The 20141-nt window shown below is 41.4% G+C and overlaps 1 protein-coding gene across 4 annotated transcripts in view; it reads left to right on the top strand.

The window, feature by feature from the left end:
- agbl5 (AGBL carboxypeptidase 5) overlaps positions 1–20141 on the top strand; it is a 138944-nt gene that overhangs the window by 101774 nt on the left and 17029 nt on the right. For 3 of the 4 annotated variants that reach the window (XM_041187595.1, XM_041187594.1, XM_041187591.1), the window contains 4 exons: positions 275–327; positions 10629–10792; positions 10925–11032; positions 13923–14041. In XM_041187595.1, coding sequence (XP_041043529.1) covers positions 275–327; positions 10629–10792; positions 10925–11032; positions 13923–14041 — 444 coding nt within the window. The remainder of the gene's footprint in view (positions 1–274; positions 328–10628; positions 10793–10924; positions 11033–13922; positions 14042–20141) is intronic. The other variant, XM_041187593.1, reaches the window with a different exon arrangement.

The following is a 20141-nucleotide window of genomic DNA, read 5'->3' as shown; positions in this document are numbered from 1 at the left end:
GTATGGATATTTCTGGTTGCTCCCCTGAGCTCTCAGCATCAGCGCAGCCACATGAACAGGTACATGAAGCTTGCATCCTGATCCTGTGTGCCCAAAGCCCATTTTTAGACATGATCAAAATTCTGAACCACTGACTCTTAGATTGTTAAAAATAAAACAAAGTCATAATATTGGACTAGTAATTGTGAATCTTTTTTATGGATTAATTTCTTATCTGTATTGTTTGCTAATGAACCCAATCTTATTTTGCTAATGGTTTTATTTTGTTCCCTAGAATCCATTGAAGAAAAACAAATTAAAATTAAAGACATCTTTAGATATTACCAGGTAGTAGAATATTTCTTGTTTTTCTTAACTAGTTTATTCTCTCTCAAAACCTGCCCCTCTCCCCACATTAATTCATAGCTTCTGGCACCAATCAAAGTCAGTTTAGCAGGACATTAATTCTCATTGCAATTGTGTTCAGTTGCATGCTATATTATGACACACAAAGTGCTACCCAACTCACCTTTTTTTAATGTATGCTTGAATACATTGGGCTGAATTTTGCAAAAAGAATAACAGTGAGGCTAATAGCACTAAATGTTATCACGGTAAGTTGGACAGCAACATCTGCTGTCTGCAAATGTGTAGCTTAATGCATAAATCTGGAAGTTTCTGTCAAAGGTACCTTGCTCCTCCACAGGATGCATTGTTGCAATACTTGCCAATAGACTTGGCATTGAAATGAACACAATACTATGAACATGGGTTACTAGCCCACTAGTTCCACACTAGAGCTAACAAAAAAAATTGATGCATTGGGCAGTGAATGAATTGTTAATAACATGATAAATGATAATTACAGTTGATCAACCTCTCTGGACCTGAAAAAAACATTTTTTCAAATATCGAGTCTCATTCTCATAGAAAATAATTGTATAGAGGATTTAAAACATCAAATAACTGATTTCTTCTACCTTTCATCTCTCTCTCCCTTAATTCTATCTAAATTCCCCAATCTTTAATTTGCTTTCTGTACTTCATTTAAATCTAATTTATATTTTCCTGGTTTAGAGCCAGCACGGTTCCGTGAAGGGTCTTCAATCTGCTTGGTTTAAGAACCTTGCTGTTGCTCAACTTTCTCACAGACAACATAGGTACCCTGTGGGGACATTGCATGGGATCAGACTCGGGATTGGAGCACGTCTCTGCTCTAAAGCCCACAAAACCTTGGTGAGGCGAATGACAAGTGCCATTTCTTCACCTGATAGCAAAATCCAAGCCATTACATTTACATTAGCTTTGTTAATGCATCACGACTTTGATATTTGAAGCTTACATAGACAAGTTTTATTTGATTCCACAAAAAAGAAAGGAACACAAACTTAAATATACAGTTAAAATGCCCAGAAAGTATTATTTTTGGATATGTATTTAGACTTGTGTAAGCTAAGAAATAGTCAGATGATATGTCTAAATGTCTTTTCCAGTTTCCAACTTACACGTACTTTCTTTCTGCAGAATCTGTTTTGTTGTAATAAACTGTGCATTATGCTGTGAAATGTATTGCTTAAGTTTTCAGTTCTGAGTATGGGTTTTATCCAAAATTTAAAACCGTCTTTCCCATTTACATGTCTGACCTGTTCATTTCCTGAAATTTCTGTTCTTATTCAGATTTCTAGCATTTATACTTGTTAATTTTCATTTGTGCATTGTTATGCATTAACATGTTCAGAAAAATATACTTCCTTTTGTTACAGTGAAGCCCAGCTTTTGTTACTTCATGCTCCATTTGCCAATATGAACTACATTGAAGCATAGAAATTGCTAGACAGAAATAACAAGGTCCATCTAGGGTACCTTCTACCATCCTGGTAATTGCGTGATACAATGAAAATGGGGTTGTTAGCTAATCATGGCAATCCAACTCTATCAATTAGTCTACAATAGACCCTGACATGAGGAAAGGAAAGCCATAGTGGTTGAAAACTTTGGGAACTATAGATCCAAACTAGCAGTTTTTAATTAATACCTTTCTCTGTGACCTACCATTATTAAATGACATAGTTTTTGTATAGTGATGTCTTGCATCATATATATATATATATAATTGTGACAAAATACTGGAAAGTAAAAGTAATATTGAAAAATAAAATGATTGTATGATATGATTGAGGCTAGAATTTCAAAATTCACCCCTTTTGTAAAGATTCACAGTGACAATTTCTCCTTAGAGGTCTAAATAAATTAATCCGCAATATGACCATACTTTGATTTTAGTGCTGAAATCATATATAGTACTCAATCGAATGACGTTAGTGAAAGATGTCACTTTGCAATTAAAGAATTACTGACAAATCCAAAATTAGGTCTGCTCATTTAAAGGTAATGCATATAACCAGGTAAAACAAATTGATAACTAACTTCATAAATAAAAAAAATTGTTGGGATTGTCTTGCAGATTACAGTGTTCATGGGCTTTAGGAAGAAATGTTTATGGTACCAAATTTGCTTTTGGTACTATTGCTGCTTTTCTGTATTTAGCACTGAGTAAAACAACAATGGTAATATTATTGTTAAAGTGAATAATTGGTGGAAACTAACACAATAGCAAAATAGAAAATGCTCAGCACGTCTGTCAACTTCTACGGAGAGAGAAAAACAGAGTCAATGTTTGAGGCTGGTGATCCTTTATCAGAACCAGAGTGCTTATTTTAGACCAGGCAGGGAAGTGGAGGAAAGAGCAAATAGGAAGACCCGTTATAGGATGGAACGCAGGAGAGATTAAATGACAAAAAGGAAGATAGTGCAAAGGAAGAAAAAAAGATGGTAGTAGGAGAAGTAAAGAAGCAAAAGATGCATCTAGAAGAGGTGTAAATGGGAAGGTAGAATCACTGCCAACTGCTGCCATCCAAAAAAATGGGCAGAGATTATGATCTGAAATTGTTGAACTCAATATTGAGCCTGGAATGCCGTCAGGTGCCTAACCGAAAGGAGGTGCTGTTCCTCAAGCTTACACTGAGTTTCATTGGAGCAATGTAGGAGATAAGACAGAAAGGTCAGAGTGGGAGTGAAAGGGAATTAAAATGATAAGTGACTGGAAGTCTGGGATCACGCATGCAGACTAAATGAAGATATTTCGCAAGGCAATCACCTAATCTTCGTTTAGTCTTGGCAGTGTAGAGGATGTTGCATCACGCGTGGCAAATATTACAAAGAGTCTGGTTCAGTCTCAGACATTTGCCACAGAGAGGGATGGAGTCAGGGCAGGGGAACAGAGCTTGTGGTGGGGGCCGAAGAGAATGGCTTCCGTCTTCTCAATATTCAATTGGAATAAGTTTCTGCTCATCCGTACTGGATTTGTGACTAGCAGTCTGGCAATTTAGAGACTGTGGAGGGGTTGTGAGAAGTGGACGTGAGGTGGAGCTCGTTGTCATTGGCGTATGTATGGAAACTGACATTGTATTTTTGGATGATGTCACTGAGGGACAGCATATGAATGAGAAATAGGAGGAGCCAAGGTTAGATTGTTGGGGGACACCAGAGGTAACATTGCAAAAGTGAGAAGAGAAGCATTGCAGGTGATTCTCTCTCTGATTGGATAGATAATAAAGAAACCAGGCAAGTTCAGTGCCACTCGGGTGGATATGGATCAAAGGATGTTGCTATGATTGACTGTGTCAAAGACTGCAGTCAGGTCAAAAAGGACAAGGAGGGATAGTTTACCTTCATCACGGTTACATTAGATGTCATTTGTGACTTTGATCAGAACAGTTTTGGTTCTAGGGCAGGGGCAGAAATCTGATTGGAGGGATTCAAACATGAAGTTCCAGGAAATATTGACACAGATTTGGGAGGTAACAACACATTCAAAGACTTTGAAAAGGAAATGGAGGTTGGAGATGGGGTAGTAGTTTACAAGGACAGAGGGGTTAAAGGTTGGTTTTTTGAGGAGATCTAAAGCTTAGATGCTGCAACTCTGCAAAGCTTCTTCAACAGCACCTCCAAAGCCCATGACTTTCAATACCTAGAAAGACAAAGGCAGGAGATGCAGGGGAAAGCATCAGTTCCAAGTTCCCCTCCCGAGTCACACACCATCCTGACTTGAACATATATAATCATTCCTTCATTGTCACTTGGTGAAAGTTCTACAATTCCCTATCTAACAGTTTTCTGGGAACACCATCAAACAGACTGCAGCACTGCTAGAAGAACATCTGCCACCACCTTCTCAAGGGAAGTATTATTGAAGTTTAACCTGGTAAAACCATGCAACTACCGATAAAGAATGTGAGTAAAATTCCTGTTGCATGTCCAGTAGTTTTGGCTTGTGGGTTACTTGAAGCTGAATGAGAAGAATTTCAGCCCCTAGTGAGAGACCTACTTTTCCAGGTTGTGTTAGTGAACCAAGCTGGCTGGTCAAAGATCAACAACATCCTGGAATACTGAGGACTTTCCGGTTCATGTGTCCAGTCAGCTGCAGAGAGTTAATTTGGTCCTAACTTTCATTACCAGGCATGTTATGTAAAGCTTCCTAAACCTCAAGGAAACCCAGCTCAACTGCCCTTCTCTCCAAAGTGAATCCTCATTGTTAGACCTCCTGGTTGTTAGGCAATTGATGAGCTGAGTTTTGAGTTCTCCTTTGGACAGCCAACACTTGGTTTTTTCATGTATGGCATGGTGAACAGCACAACTATTTTTGTATATTTAAATATGGGATGTGGGCATTGCTGACTAGGCCAGCATTTATTGCCCATCCTTAATTGCCCTTGAGAAGGTGCTGGGGAGCTGCCTTCTTGAACTGCTGCAGTCAATTTGGTGTAGGTACACCCACAGTGCTGTTAGGAAGGGAATTCCAGGATTTTGACCCAGCGACAGTGAAGGAACAGTGATATATTTCCAAGCCAGGATGGCGTGTGGCTTGGAGTGGAACTTGTAGATGGTGGTGTTCCCGTGCATCTGCAGCCCTTGTCCTTCTAGATGGTAACAGCTATGGGTTTGGTAGGTATTGTCTGAGGAGTCTTGGTGAGTTCCTGCAGTGCATCTTGTAGATGGTACACACTGCTGCCACTGCATCAATGGTGGAGGGAGTGAATGTTTGTGGGTGGGGAGCCAATCAAGCGGGCTGCTTTGTCCTGGATGGTATGGAGCTTCTTGAGTGTTGTGGGAGCTGCACTCATCCAGGCAAGTGGGGAGTATTCCATCACACTCCTGACTTGTGCCTTGTAGATGGTGGAAAGGCTTTGGGGAATCAGAAGGTGAGTTACTCGTTACAGGATTCCTAGGTTCTGACCTGCTCTTGTAGGCACAGTATTCATATACAAACATACAAATTAGGTGCAGGAAGAGGCCATTTGGCCCCTCGAGCCTGCTCCACCATTCAATAAGATCATGGTTGATCTGATTGTAACCTCCCACGTACCCCAGGTAAACTTTCACCCCCTTTTTTATCAAGAATGTATCTACCTTTGCCTTCAAAATATTCAAAAACTCTGCTTCCACTGCCCTTTGAGGATGGTAGATCCAGAGATTCACTACCCTCTGAAAGAAAAATATTCTTCACATCTCTGCCTTAAATGGGCTCTGCTTCCACCGCCTTTTGAGGATGAGAGTTCCAAAGACTCTCAACCCTCAGAAAAAAAATTCTCCTCATCTCCGTCTTAAATGGGTGACCCCTTATTTTTAGACAGTGATCTCTAGTTTATAGGTTCTGCCACAAAAGGAAACATCCTCTCCACATCCACCTTGTCAAGACCCCTCAGGGTTTTGAAGGTTCCAGTCAAGTTACCTCTTATTCTTCTAAGCTCCAGTGGATACAAGCCTAGCCTGTCCGACCTTTCCTCATAAGACAACCCACCCATTCCTGGTATTAGTCTGGTAAAGCTTCCCTGAGCTGCTTCTAATGCATTTACATTCTTCCTCAGTTAAGTACTCCAGATGTGCTCTCACCAGTGTCCTGTACAATGAAGCATAACCTCCCTACTTTAATATTCAATTCGCCTTGCAATAAATGATAACATTCTATTAGCTTTCTGCATGACTTGCTGTACCTGCATACTAGCCTTCTGTGATTCATGCACTAGGACACCCATGTCGCTCTGAATCTCAGAGCTCTGCAATCTCTCACCGTTTAGATAATATGCTTCTTTTTCATTCTTCCTGCCAAAATGGACAATTGCACATTTTCCCACATTGTACTCCATTTTCCAGGTCCTTGCCTACGCATTTAACCTATCTATGTCCCTTTTTAGCCTCCTTAGGTTCTCTTCACAACTTTCTTTCCTACCTATCTTTGTGTCATCAGCAAATTTAGCAATCATACCTTCGATCTGTTCATCCAAGTCGTTTACATAAATTGTAAAAAGTTGAGGCCCCATCAAATGATCCCTGTGGCACACCACTTGTTGCATCCTGCCAACCAAAAAAATACCTATTTATGCCTACTTTCTGTTTCCTGTCAGCTAGCCAATCTTCTATCCATGCCAATATGTCACCCCCTGCACCATGAACCTTTATTTTCTGCAATAACTTTTGATGTGACACTTTATCAAATGCCTTCTGGAAATCTAACTATTGTACATCCACTGGTTCCCTTTTATCCACAGCACATGTGGTGTCCTTCAAAGAACTCCAATAAGTTGGCTAAACATGATTTCCCTTTCAGAAAACCACTTTGAAACTGCCTGATTGCCTTGAGTTTTTCTAAGTGCCCCGCCATACATCTTTAATAATAGCTTCTAACATTTTCCCTATGACAGATATTAAGCGAACTGACCTGTAGTTTCCTGCTTTCTGTCCTCCTCCCTTTTTGAAGATTTGCTATTTTCCAATCTAATAGAACCTTCCCTGAATCGGGGGAATTTTGGAAAATTAAAACGAAAGCATCAACTATCTCACTACCCACTTCTTTTAAGACCTTAGGATGAAGTCCATCAGGCCCCAGGGAAGCCCACAGCTTGAATAATTTTCGAAGTACCACTTCCACGGTGATTATAATTTTCCTGAGTTCCTTCCTCCCTTCCAATTCCTGATTTAGTTACTTTTGAGATGTTACTTGCATCCTCTTTAGTGAAGACCAATGCAAAATATCTGTTCAATTCATCTGCCATCTCCTTATTTTCTATTATTAATTCCCCAGACTTGCTTTCAATCAGACCAAAGCTCACTTGTGAACGCTTTTCTTATTTAAATATCTATAAAAATTCTTAGTAAATGTTTTTATATTTCTAGCTAGCTTTCTCTCATACTCTAATTTTTCCCTCCTTATTGGCCTTTTAGTCTTTCTTTGCTGTACTTTATGTTCTCTCCAATCTTCTGAGCTGCCACCCCATCTTTGCACAATTATATGCTTTTTCTTCAAGTTTGATACCAACTTTAACTTTTTTCGTTAACCATGAAGGGTGACTCTGCGCCTTGGAATTTTTCTCTCTTGTTGGAATGTACCTATTCTGAGTATTCTGAAATATCCCTTTAAATGTCTGCCACAGCATCTCTATTGACCTATCCCTTCACCTCATTTGCCAGTTCACTTTAGCTCGTTCTGCTTTCATGCTCTCATAATTACCCTTATTTAAGTTTAAAATACTAGTCTTGGACCCACTCTTCTCTCCCTCATAACATTCAATCATATATTCAGTTTGAGCGCTGCTACCTAGGGGCGCCTTCACTGTGAGATCATTAGTTAATCCTGCCTCATTGCACAATACCTGGTCCAGTATAACCTGTTCTCTGGTTGGCTCCAGAATGTGCTGCTCTAAGAAACTATCCTTAAAATGCTCTATGAACTCCTTATCTAGGCTACCTTTGTCTTCTTGATTTATTCACTCTATATGTAGATTAAAATCTCCCATGATTATTGCCTTTCTGGCAAGCTCCCATTATTTCTTTCCTTATACTCTGCCCTACCATGTGTTTACTTTTAGGGGCCCTATACACCACTTTCACAAGTGATTTCTTGCCTTCATCATTTTTCATCTCTACCCAAACCGTCTTTATATCCTGCTTTCCTGAATTTAGGTCATCCCTCTCTATTGTGTTAATACCATCATTAATTAACAGAGCCACCCCTTCACCTTTTCCTAGCTTCCTGTCCTTCCTAAATGTCTCATACCCTTCAATATTCAGGTATCAATCCATGTCATCCTGCAGCTATGTCTCTGTAATGCTATCAGATGGTACTTATTTATTTCTGTTTGCGCTCTCAGTTCACCTGCTTTGTTATGAATGCCATATGCATTCTGATATAAAGATTTTAGTTTTGTCCTTTTATTAGTTTTCTAACCTCTGGTCTTACCTGCTGATGTGCGCTTAGCTTTGTACTCTCTATCCCTTCCTGTCATGGTCTGTTTATCGTTTCCCACATTAATACCTTTCTCTCTTGCCTTGTCTCTACTCTTTGATTTACCACATCTTCCCAAATTTGATTCCTTCCCCCACTGTATAGTTTAAAATCCTCCTTACTTCCCTTGTTAAGCGACTCGCTAGAACACTGGTCCAGCACGGTTCAGGTGTAGACCGTTCCAACAGTACAGATCCCACTTTCCCCAATACTGGTGCCAGTGCCCCACAAACCAGAACCCACTTCTCCCACACCAGTCCTTGAGCCACTCATTCATCTCTCTAATCTTATTTGTCCTGTGCCAATTTGCACATGGTTCAGGTAATAATCCAGAGATACTTAATTTGGTGCCTAGCTCCACATGCTGACTGTGCAGAACCTCCTTCCTCATCCTACCTATGTCATTGGTACCTACATGGACCACAATGACTGGATCCCCCCCTCCCAGTGCAAGTTCCTCTCCAGCCCTGACCACATGTCCTGAACCCTGGCACTGGGCAGGCAACACAGCTTTCTGGATTCCTGCTCTTTGCTGCACAGAACAGTGTCAATCTCCCTCACTATATTGTCCCTTACTGCCTCTACATTCCTTTTTGCTCCCCCCACTTAAGTACCATGGTGCTATGGTCAGTCAGCTCATCCACCCTGCAGCCCCCAGTCTCATCTAAACAAATTGAAAGAACCTCAAACAATTTGTCAAAAGCAAAGGCTGAGGCTGTTGCACTCCTGCCCTCTGGGTCCCCTTACCCACCTCACTCACAGTCACACTCTCCTGTCCCTGACCACAGACCAAATCAAAAGATCCTGTTCTAAGAGGTGTAACCTCCCCTTGGTGCAAAGTATCCAGGTAACTTTTCCCCTCCTTGATGTGTCGCAGTATCTGCAGCTCAGCTTCCAGCTCAATGACTCTGTGCTGAAGCTCCTCAAGCCATAAACATTTACTGCAGACGTGTTTGCCCTGGATCACACTGGCATCCAGGAGCACCCACATGCTGCAGCTGTGACACATCACCTGTCTTGCCATCCTTAATCTGTATTTATTAACTACTTAAATTATTTTATTCAATTAATTATTTTCCTTTTTTAAATATATTTTATTAACCTTGCCACCATTTGTATACTATTTTAAACCTTAGAAATATAATAGCCCTTAACCACTTACCAGATATTCACCAAACAGCTAGCTTCTACCACTGAAGTACAGCAAGAACCAATTCCTACCGGGTGAAAAAGTTATAAAAGGCAAAAGCAAGCACCCTTAATCACCCAACTCCAGCACTCAGTTCAAAGTCGCACTCCATGCTAAGTTGCACTGAAATGTCTGTTTATATATCCTTCTCAAACCAAGAAGTTAGCTGACCCCAGTTACAGAAAAACTGTTTTAAGCTGCTCTCCTTAATTAGCTAACTTCAGCTGCTTTTCCACTCGAGCCTGAAATCCTGCTTAAGGCTGGGAAATTTAGAATTTAGACAATAAATGTCAGTTAAATGCTAAGTACAAACAAAATTAGATGTTTACAAAGCGATTGATACTCCCATACTCATCCAAACTGCCAGCAATCAATATGGCTGGTCCAGTTCAGTTTTTGGTCAATGGTGATCCCCAGGATGTTGACAGTGGTGGATTCAGTGAATTTCAAGGGGCGATGGTGAGATTTTCTCTTGTTGGAGATGGTCATTGCCTGGCATTTATGTGGAGCGAATGTTACTTACCATTTGTCAGCCCTCAACTCCTCATCAAACGAGAACCTGCCCACCTTCACCCTCTTCACCACGTCTGGGGACGGCAATGCTGTGGAAGTAGGCTGTTCAGCTCTGCCTTCCCACTGATGTGTACATCCAATGGGGCAGTGGACTTTTCTGCTGGGATGTAATAAGAGGAAGGAAAATTTAGGGCAAGACGGATGGCACTCAGCTGCCCCCCCCCCCAGTCCAACTTTCTCACAATTTCTGCTCTGAACGCCTTGGATTTGGAATAGGATAATGGAAGAAAAGTCCAGTTTTAAAAAGACGAATTGGCATGCTTTATGCCTACTTATTGGATACTATCCTACACCCTCCAGTTGTTGTCTATGATCCTATGGACACTTTTGTTCTATGGATGCACACCAAATGCAATTTTAATTACAATGATAGACGCTGTATCCAAGCTAATCTCCACAGAAGACCTTTGGACAACCAAATACATTTTTTTCCCCTGAAAATAGCATTCTTTCAGAATTTAAATTAAAAAATGTTGCAATCTTTTGTCTGTTTCCGGTCAGTGGTCACGTCACAAACGTTAGCTTGTCTTTTCTCTTCCTTCATAGTTCTGAACAGCTGCTGAGACCCAGTAGAATCCCAGTGAGAAGATGTGACGTGCTCACATCCCAGGGAAATCTGCGCCTGACCCCCAGCACAACCAGTCATAATCCTGTGCTGAAAGCGTTGAAAAGCGTGCAGCCAAATGTTACACAACAAGAATCCAAAAGATGTAAGTGCAGGATTCCTGGTTTGAATTAGCAATAAGCAGAAGTGGCAGAATTGAACTTTGTGGGATACCACTATCTGTTTCTGTATCACTTTGAAAAACCACACTTAACTCCTACACACTGTTTTCAATCAGATTGGCTGGCAGCTCTTGTAGTCCCAGCAGCGCCAGAAGCAAGTAGTGGCCACTGCTGGGACTGCACCCAGACCAAGAAGAAGGAAGATGTATCTCCCGGACTTGAAGGTAAGTCCAGGGATTTTAGTTGGGAAGCGATCGGGAACCCTAGTGAGGAAGGGGAGGGGGTGGGGAGGCACAAAGGAGAAGTACCATAGTAGGGGATGCCCACAATGAGCACAGGAAATTTCCAGGGAGGTAACCCTCCTTCCTTCCTGCCTTTTAGCCTGAGCTGTTAAAGTTGTCGGTTGGCCACCCTCCTTCTGCCTTTCCCAGCTGCACGTATTATTGCAGCAGAGGTGGAATGAGGTCATTAAGCGGGGTCCTTAATTGGCAACTTAAAGCCCTCAGTAGGCCTAAGCGCGGGCAGGCTGCCTGACGCCTTTCCTGTCCACCGTATTTTGGGGGCAGCTCGGGTGTGGGTGGAAAGGCAGTGGACTGGCCACCCACTTTATTTTACGTTCACCCCGCCTGCAAATATGCTGGTGGTGGGGGCAGGGTGTGTGTAAAATTTACCCCAGTGTAAGTCTCTCTAGTCATTCATTAATTTTGCTGATCTTTCTGGTCCTTCCCTATTGTAATGCATAGCTGAGGGTGTAATCCTGCAGTTAGTGTGAAATCCTGCTCTTAAACTTGTTTTCCAATTTCCTAAATTCATTTTACAATACTTCAGGTCTTTCTTTACGTCAATGACTTTCTCACGGATCATGGTAACTGGCTGTTCTTCCTCCATTTGCCCAATATTTTTCAGTCTGTTTGATATTCCCTTATCTCAACATGGGAAAACATTTAGAAATTTCTGTTTGATCTGCAAAAGTCTTTAACATTTCTAACCATAAAATTTCTTATTACTGGACTTCTGGCTATGTTGTTAATATTCCACCACCCGCCACACACACCACACCAACACACCCCACCAACCCCCCCCCCCCCCCCCCCCCCCCCACCCCCCCTCACACCCCCAATATCCTTTGACTCCCTGAGAAACAAAAATTCTGCCAATCTGAGCATTAAATACATTCAATGATGGATTCACAATCCTCTGTGAAGAAATTTCTCATCTCTGTTCTAAATGATATAACTGCCCCTTATCCTGAGACTGGGCCACTTTGTTCTAGATTCCCCATCCCAGGGAAACAACATTTCAGTATCTACCCTGTCAAGTCCCTTCAGAAGTTTGTATATTTCATTGAGATTACTTTTCATTCTTCTAAACTCAAGAGAATGTAGGCCCAAGTTTCTTAGCCTCTCAGCATAGGACCAACTCTTCATCCCAGCAATCAATCTAGTGAGCCTTCATTGATCTGGCTCCAATGCAAGTTTATGTCTCCTTAAAAATGGAGAAAATGTGCATAGTATTCCAGGTGTAGAGTCACCAAAGCCCTGGACTGCTGTAGCAAGAATTCCTTATTCTTGCACTCCAGTCCCCTTGCAGTTTGTCTAATCGCTTGCTGTACCTGCATGTTAACTTTCTGTGTTCTTGATATGAGTACACCCTAGTCCCTCTGAGCATCGACATTCAAAAGTTTCAGGTCTTTAAAAAAAATTCTGCTTTCTATTTGTATTACCAAAGTGAACAACCTCACACTTCCTCACATTATATTCCATCTGCTGCCTTTTACCCACCCACTTAAGCTGTCCTTATCTCTTTGCAGTCTCTGTGTGTTCCCATGGTTTGCATTCCCACCCAGCTTTGTAAACCGTAACCTGTTCAACGAAAAGCACATTTTCTCCAGTACTTATTTCTGTTTATCTCCTACTCACTGTTGAATTCCCACTCTCACTAAATTTCATTTTAGAAGATCTGTTCTCACCTCACTCTTTACACACTCCATGATGTGCTGTCAGTAATGGAAAGTAAAGCCAAGTGGGGAAGCTTCATTCAGGGGCAAGGTGTCATCATTATCTTTGCAATCTTAATCCTCTAAATTGGACTCTGCTCATTGGGTAGGGATAACTCTGAGACTAAACCTGGAAAATTACATAAAGGGAGAGCAGATCAGAGGTGGGACTACAGCATTGCAGATTGGCTTTCTCAATCCATGTTAGCTCCTAGTATCAGAAAATCAACCCTAGTGCCCCCTGATCTGTTTCCAAATGCATAGATACTTCTAAGTGGGGCACATGGAGCTGGATCTCAATTTATTGGTTCCTCTATAGTTTCAGTTCCTTTGTGTCTGGAGAAGCACAGATGCCTGGTTTTAGGTTTCAAGCATAAGAAACATGATGTTTCCAGTTTTCTGTACTTGGTTCTGCAATTAAAATGACCAGTCTTCCTGAATTAAAATCAAAATAAAATCACTTGTCAACCTTGTGATGTCAGGTTTATTCATCCAATCTATCATGGAGGTCTACCAGCCACATGATAATGAACTTTATCAGTTTGAGACACCCAGCACTTCTTTTATTGAAGAATAAATCGGCAATTCTTCCATGTTTCTGCATATTTGACAGATGACAGTATATTTTGTCCAACATATGTCGATACTAAATGTTGCACTAGCAGCATAAACTGCATCACACCATTTGCAACACCTGTCTTAATTCAAATAAAAACATATCTCTAGAAAGAACCAAGCAGTGAAACATATGCCTTCCAAATTTAGAATTCTAATTTATTCATACATTTGGTTTTGTTTGTCTAGTTAATGATGCCTGCACTTTAGCATAATTAATTGTATGCATTAAGTCTCTTGGGACATTTCTTGACATGTGATGAGACTATATAAATTCAAGTTTCTTATATAACTATTCTATGAAAATGCAAAGATTGGGATGGATGAAGAGGAAATAAGTAAAACGTTTTAAAGATTATTTTATCAACACTCGTTTTTAAAGTTTTGGGTTCAAGTATTGAAGAAGTCACAGTTTGAAGTATAAATATTCACAAAATAGTTTGTTCCTAATTTGACCTGGGATAAGAATGGAAAATCACCAGTGTCATTCTCTTTCCTGACAGGTAGCATTTTGGATTGTTCTGCAATGACCTTGGCTCCATCAGCACTGAAATGTGGTTCTGAAGACACAATATGCACCATTAATAGTGAAGCAGAAACTCAGCTGGATATTTCTGAGAAGGTATTTGCATGGTTTCAATGTCAACTGTGACTCAGTGGTCGCACTCTCACTGCTGGGTCAGAAGGTTCTCGGTTCAAGTCCCATTCCAGGATTTGAGTACAAAACAAAGTTCAAGGGGAGTGCTGGAACATCAAACATGCCACCTTTCAGACAAGGTGTTCAAACGATGCCTCATCTGTCTTCTCAGGTGAACATAAAAGATCCCATGACACTATTTCAAAGAAGAGCAGTATCCTGGCCAATATTTATCCCTCAGTCAACATCACAAAAACAGATCATGTGAATATTTATCACATTGCTGTTTGTGGGAGTTTGCTGAGTGTGATTTGTTTGCTGCATACCCTACATTACATCAGTGACTACACTTCAAAAGTACTTAGTTGGGTGAAAGCATTTTGGGATGTCTGGTGGTCAGGTGCTATATATAAATGCAAGTCTCTTTTTTAAATTGACATAAACCACGGTATCGTTTGTCCAGCACAGGTCAATGCTAAACTGTCTGCCGTAGCCCAGTTAAGCTGTTTGCTTCATAACCCCTGTGGTGGGTTTATTCTTCCGCTATAACCAATGTGGAGGTCTACCAACCACATTATAATTAGCTTTATCAGTTTAGGGCACCCAGCAGTTCTCTTACTAAAAAATAATTTGCCACTTCTTCTATATCATACTGTAATAAGTTGTGCCAAATACAGCAACCCTTCTTTTCAAAAGCTAAAATCGCCCTTACTTCAAAAGATCCCACCACACTTAAACATCAAATTTGAATTGAACGTGTATCACCAAATTTAATCTTGCTGCAGCATTCTTTCTTTCTTATTTGTTCCTCTTGTACTCAAATCATAAGACTCTTCCCAAAACAATATGATCTTAAAATAAGACAGCATTTTTATTTGCACAGAGTAAGTTTGCTTTTCCTGTAAAGCTATTTAGGAAGCAGTGAAAATTGGAGGTCCTAGGGACTACGCCATTGATTTATGCCAGTGATTACTTTGAAACTAGTGAAACTTGCTGGGGTTATGGACCTCATCTAGTTATTACTCTTGTGAGCCTAGATTGTGTGATTTGGGGGATATTTGGCAATGGAAACATCAATGGCGAGCTCAGTTCTGTCTCTGCTCAATATCCACACAAAGAAGCGATCAGAAATCCTAAGCAACTAATACCTCCAAAAATCCTAGAGACACTGAGACTCTATTCCATTGCTGCTAAGGTCAAACTAATTCAGCACAGACTTGAGATCAAATGGGGTGGTTAGGGAGGTGGGGGGTACTGCTTTGAATTATATGGGTCAGTATTTTTTACAAGTATACTCACTTGTTTGGAGTATCCCAGATATTTCATGTTTAATGTACAGGCAGCATCTAAATTGGTTAACTGAAAGGATATGTTAACTTTTACTACCTTCTATTTTTTTCGTTCAGAATTGATCATTTTAACAAATATAGACCACTGTACTGTGACAAAAGGAAATCATTTTGGCTATGATAAATTGTTTTTGCCTCCTAGTTTCAGAAAGGTTAAAAACACAGGTTAACTTGCAGAAATTGGTCAATTCATGTAATACACAAGCTGAGAACCCGGGGGTTGTTCAGACAGGCTTTGATTGGACATGTTTATATTATTGAAGATTCTCTGGCTGATTGGCTGGTTGTGACAATTAGATACATTACCAGTTTACAACAGTATTTTGGAACAAAATGAACCAGCCAATCATTGGCATGTTTTGCTCCAAAATACTGTTGTAAACTGGTAATGTTTCCAATTGTCACAACTGGATTACTATAGCAACACTTTGTTAGTTTGGAGCCAAGCAGATCCCTTTTTAAATATATGTTTGATTGGCAGCTGTATTTGTATGACCAAGCACTGTTTTGTATCATCTGAATGATTCACCACTCACTTCAGTTGTGAATATTGTTTTTACCAATGGGGAGAGTTTTTAGGTCAACGGACGGGTGCTTGGCCGACCCGACCGAGTATAAAATGATGCACGATGACGTTGAGCGAGTTTCCCGACATCATCGGGCACTCGCGCGATATTTCGGTTGGCGGGCGCACGCTGGAACCGGCAGCATGCCCGCCGACAATTAAAAGGCCTATTAAGGCCATTAAAGTCATCACAGAATCACACAGTGCAGAAGAGGCCCTTCAGCCCATTGAGTCTGCATCGACACGTGAGAAACACCTGACCTACCTACCTAATCCCATTTACCAGCACGTGGCCCATAGCCTTGAATGTTATGATGTGCCAAGTGCTCATCCTGGTACTTTTTAAAGGATGTGAGACAACCCGCCTCCATCACCCTCCCAGGCAGCGCATTCCAGACCGTCACCACCCTCTGGGTAAAAAAGCTTTTCCTCACATCCCCCCTAAACCTCCTGCCCCTTACCTTGAACTTATGTCCCCTTGTGACTGACCCTTCAACTAAGGGGAACAGCTGCTCCCTATGCACCCTGTCCATGCCCCTCATAATCTTGTACACCTCGACCAGGTCGCCCCTCAGTCCTCTCTGCTCCAACGAAAACAACCCAAGTCTATCCAACCTCTCTTCATAACTTAAATGTTTCATCCCAGGCAACATCCTGGTGAATCTCCTCTGCGCCCCCTCCAGTGCAATCGCATCCTTCCTATCATGTGGCTACCAGAACTGCACACAGCTGTGGCCTCACCAAGGTTCTATACAACTCCAACATGACCTCCCTATTTTTGTAATCTATACCTCGATTGATAAAGACAAGTGTCCCATATGCCTTTTACACCACTGCACTAACATGCCCCTCTGCCTTCAGAGATCTATGGACACACACGCCAAGGTCCCTTTGTTCCTCAGAACTAGTGCCACGCTGTTCATTGAATACTTCCTTGTCAAATTACTCCTTCCAAAGTGTATCACTTCACACTTTTCAGGATTAAATTCCATCTGCCACTTACCAGCCCATTTGACCATCCCATCTATATCTTCCTGTAGCCCAAGACACTCAACCTCACTGTTAACCAACCGGCCAATCTTTGTGTCATCTGCAAACTTACTAATCCTACCCCCCACATTGTCATCTATGTCGTTCATATAAATTGAATTCAATATTTTGCTGCCCATTCAACATTATAACCTTCGCTTGGGCAGGCGGAAAAGGTCAAGTGGCCTTTGCAATTTTTAGGAAACCTCATCCACGGGCGTGATGAAGTTTCTAACAGCAAATAGAAATAAAATTAAAATTTTAAGATTTCATTTATAACATGTCCCTGCTCATGTGACAGAGTCATGTGACATTTTAAAAATCTTTGTTTTAAATTTTTTATATCTTCTTCTCCCTGAGGCAGCTCTGTGCCTCAGGAAGATTTTCAAGCGCATGTGCGAAGTTCACGCTCACCCTCCTCCCCCCTCCACACAGGCAGCGCTGAGCACCACCGCTCACATTTCCTGCTGGGTGGGCCTTAATTGGTCAGGCCCCGATCACAAGGCGGCAGTCGGCCCGATGAGGGAAAAATCCTCCCCCAATATCTCTTGAAATTTTAATTTTAAATGGTTCTGAGACTGACTTCCTGTTCAGTGGCCAGTCTTAAGCTTTCAGGTTTAGGATCAAGTCAAGTTAGCGAACCATTGCATAATACTAATCAGCATGCGTTTTGAGCTAGCTTTATTTCCACCCTTCTTGAAAAAAGCATCTGTTGTCCTGTATAATCTGTGAACTATAGTAAGGGGTAGAATTACTGAAAACCTCCTGTTTGTGTTTAATGCCCACTGCCTACTCTGTTCAAGTCAACCCTTTTTCTCAGAGGGTCCCAAAAAAGTTTGTCTACCCATTGGCATATAGGAATGGCCAAAAGTCTGATTTTTATTCATGGGATGTGGGCATCGTTGGCTAGGCCAGCATTTATTGCCCATCCCTAATTGCCCTTGTTCAGAGGGTATTTTAAGAGTGAATCACATTGCTGTGGATCTGGGGTCACATGTAGACCAGACCTGGTAAGGACAGCAGATTTGCTTTCCTGAAGGGCATTAGTGAACCAGATGGGTTTTTACAACAATTGACAATGGTCATCATTAGACTTTTAATTCCAGATTTTTATTGAATTCAGATTCCACCATCTGCCATGGTAGGATTCAAACCCCATCCCCAGAACATTACCCTGGGTCTCTGGAATACTGGTCCAGTGACAATACCACTATGTCACCTCCTCCCTGCTTGTTGCTCTTATATTGTCTTCTGGCTTGATGAAGCTCCACTTACTCTATCAGTGATTTCTTCAAACTATTTGTTTAGAACTATTTATATCCAAGACCTCATGGTAAGTACAATATTGTCTGGACACAGATTGTTCGGTGACTTGTTCCCTTGGAGTCTCTTGGCCATCTGACCCTGATGTCATGCTTACATTGACACGAACCTCACTGTATCATTAACAGAACCATTAACCCATCTCCCCCCAAGTATGAACTCAAAACTGTTACATTATTTTGTTAAAATATTTACATTACATTCCCACCATCTGTTAACCTCATGTACTGTTTATAGTTTCCATCCAACTCCTACCTCCGCCCACTCCAAGTCACTTTTGCCAAAGGCGTCAGTCCCCAACAGTGTTCTCGCCTCTCTTGGGACCTGTGTAGGTTGCATGTGTTCCATTATCTTCTCCTTAGAAGGCAAACACGTTGGTGGAGTGGGATAGCAGCTTCTTATGGCACCTGGCTCCTGGACTGAGATTCTTATGATGACCTGAATGTAAAGGTAGTGAAAACCAATCAAGGAAAAACTGATTTGAGGGAGAACCCTCCAAGACTTGAATGATCACAACTTGAAAAGAAAGACAATGAACTGAAATTTTTTCTGTTATCCTCTTCTGGGTCACACACTGAGTCGTGAATAAATCTGGTAGATGAAAAGATGGATGAAGAACATCCTGAAGACACTGCAGAATATGAGGAAAGGAAGACTTCCATACTACTGTTAGGGTAGGAATTTCACTTCCTGTAGGTAGGGGTATCATTTCCATGCTTGCTTCAGCATGAGGCTGCTCTGCCTCATAGGATGTCGGGGCCAGCAAGAGAAAGTAGGATTGCACCATCATCAACAATGGAATAAACCTCTGGACCAGGATCTCTTGGGAGTTCCTGTGTAGTACTTTTCAGCTGTAGAAGCTCAATGGTTTGGGCCTCTGCTTTTTTACCGAAAGAAAGCTTGAGTGCTTCCATGGCTTGCTGGAGCTTACATTTGTGCAAATTAATAAGCTCTGAACTGTCACTATTGGTTTGATCCAATTTAGAGTCAAATGTCTCATTCTCCCTGGATAATCTTTTGCTGGCTCCTTGCAATTGTTGATGTATGTCATTGGTGGGCTCAGTGGAATAAGTAGACAAATTCACTTCTTTATTACGTTCCTCAACAAAAGGATGATTCTCCTCAAAAGAGACAACAGAGACTTCACGATCATTGGCAGTGGAGTCAAAGAGTGAGGCAAGATTTAAGACTTTTTCCTTCTACAGATCTTTCTGCCTCTGTGGTGGCCAGACTCTCTTGAACTGTGTCCCGAGAGAGCAAGCCAAGGTCCAGAATCTCATCTCGTGGATGGTCACCATCTTGGTTGGTGCATCCTGTTTCCATCTCTTCTAGCCTGTCTCTAAAGAGAAGTGAGAGATCTGCAATCTCCTCCTGTAGTCCAATAGATTGTGTTTCTTCAGTAAGGACTGGCTCACTGCATAACGAATCGATTTCAATTTCTGCTGCAGTTTTGAGCTTTACCAGTCCTCAGTCCTTGGAACAACTTTGGAAATTCAGTCCTGAAAATTGCTCTGCTGTCACCTTTTGTTACCTCATCGTCCTTTTGTAAAAGACTAAGTCCTAAACACGCTATCTTGCTGAGCAGCAACATTTGCTGGTTTTGTAAGATATAAAGAATTTCATTAATTTCTTTATCTTTATGTCTAAGTCTTGTAGTGAACAGACCCTTCACTTTGAGGTCTGTGCCTCCTGGCCCTTGTAGCTTTATCTTAGATGGCTGGATTTCTACTCCCTTAAGCCAGTTCTGAAGCCAAGCTAATTTCTCCGATAAGATTGTGGCCCCAGCCCTGATGTCCAGTTTAAATTCTGTTCTGTATCC

This window comes from Carcharodon carcharias, chromosome 5 (assembly GCF_017639515.1).
Source record: "Carcharodon carcharias isolate sCarCar2 chromosome 5, sCarCar2.pri, whole genome shotgun sequence".
Classification (NCBI taxonomy): domain Eukaryota; kingdom Metazoa; phylum Chordata; class Chondrichthyes; order Lamniformes; family Lamnidae; genus Carcharodon; species Carcharodon carcharias.
The sequence above is the reverse complement of the archived record's forward strand: the minus strand, read 5'-3'. Positions and strand labels throughout refer to the sequence as shown.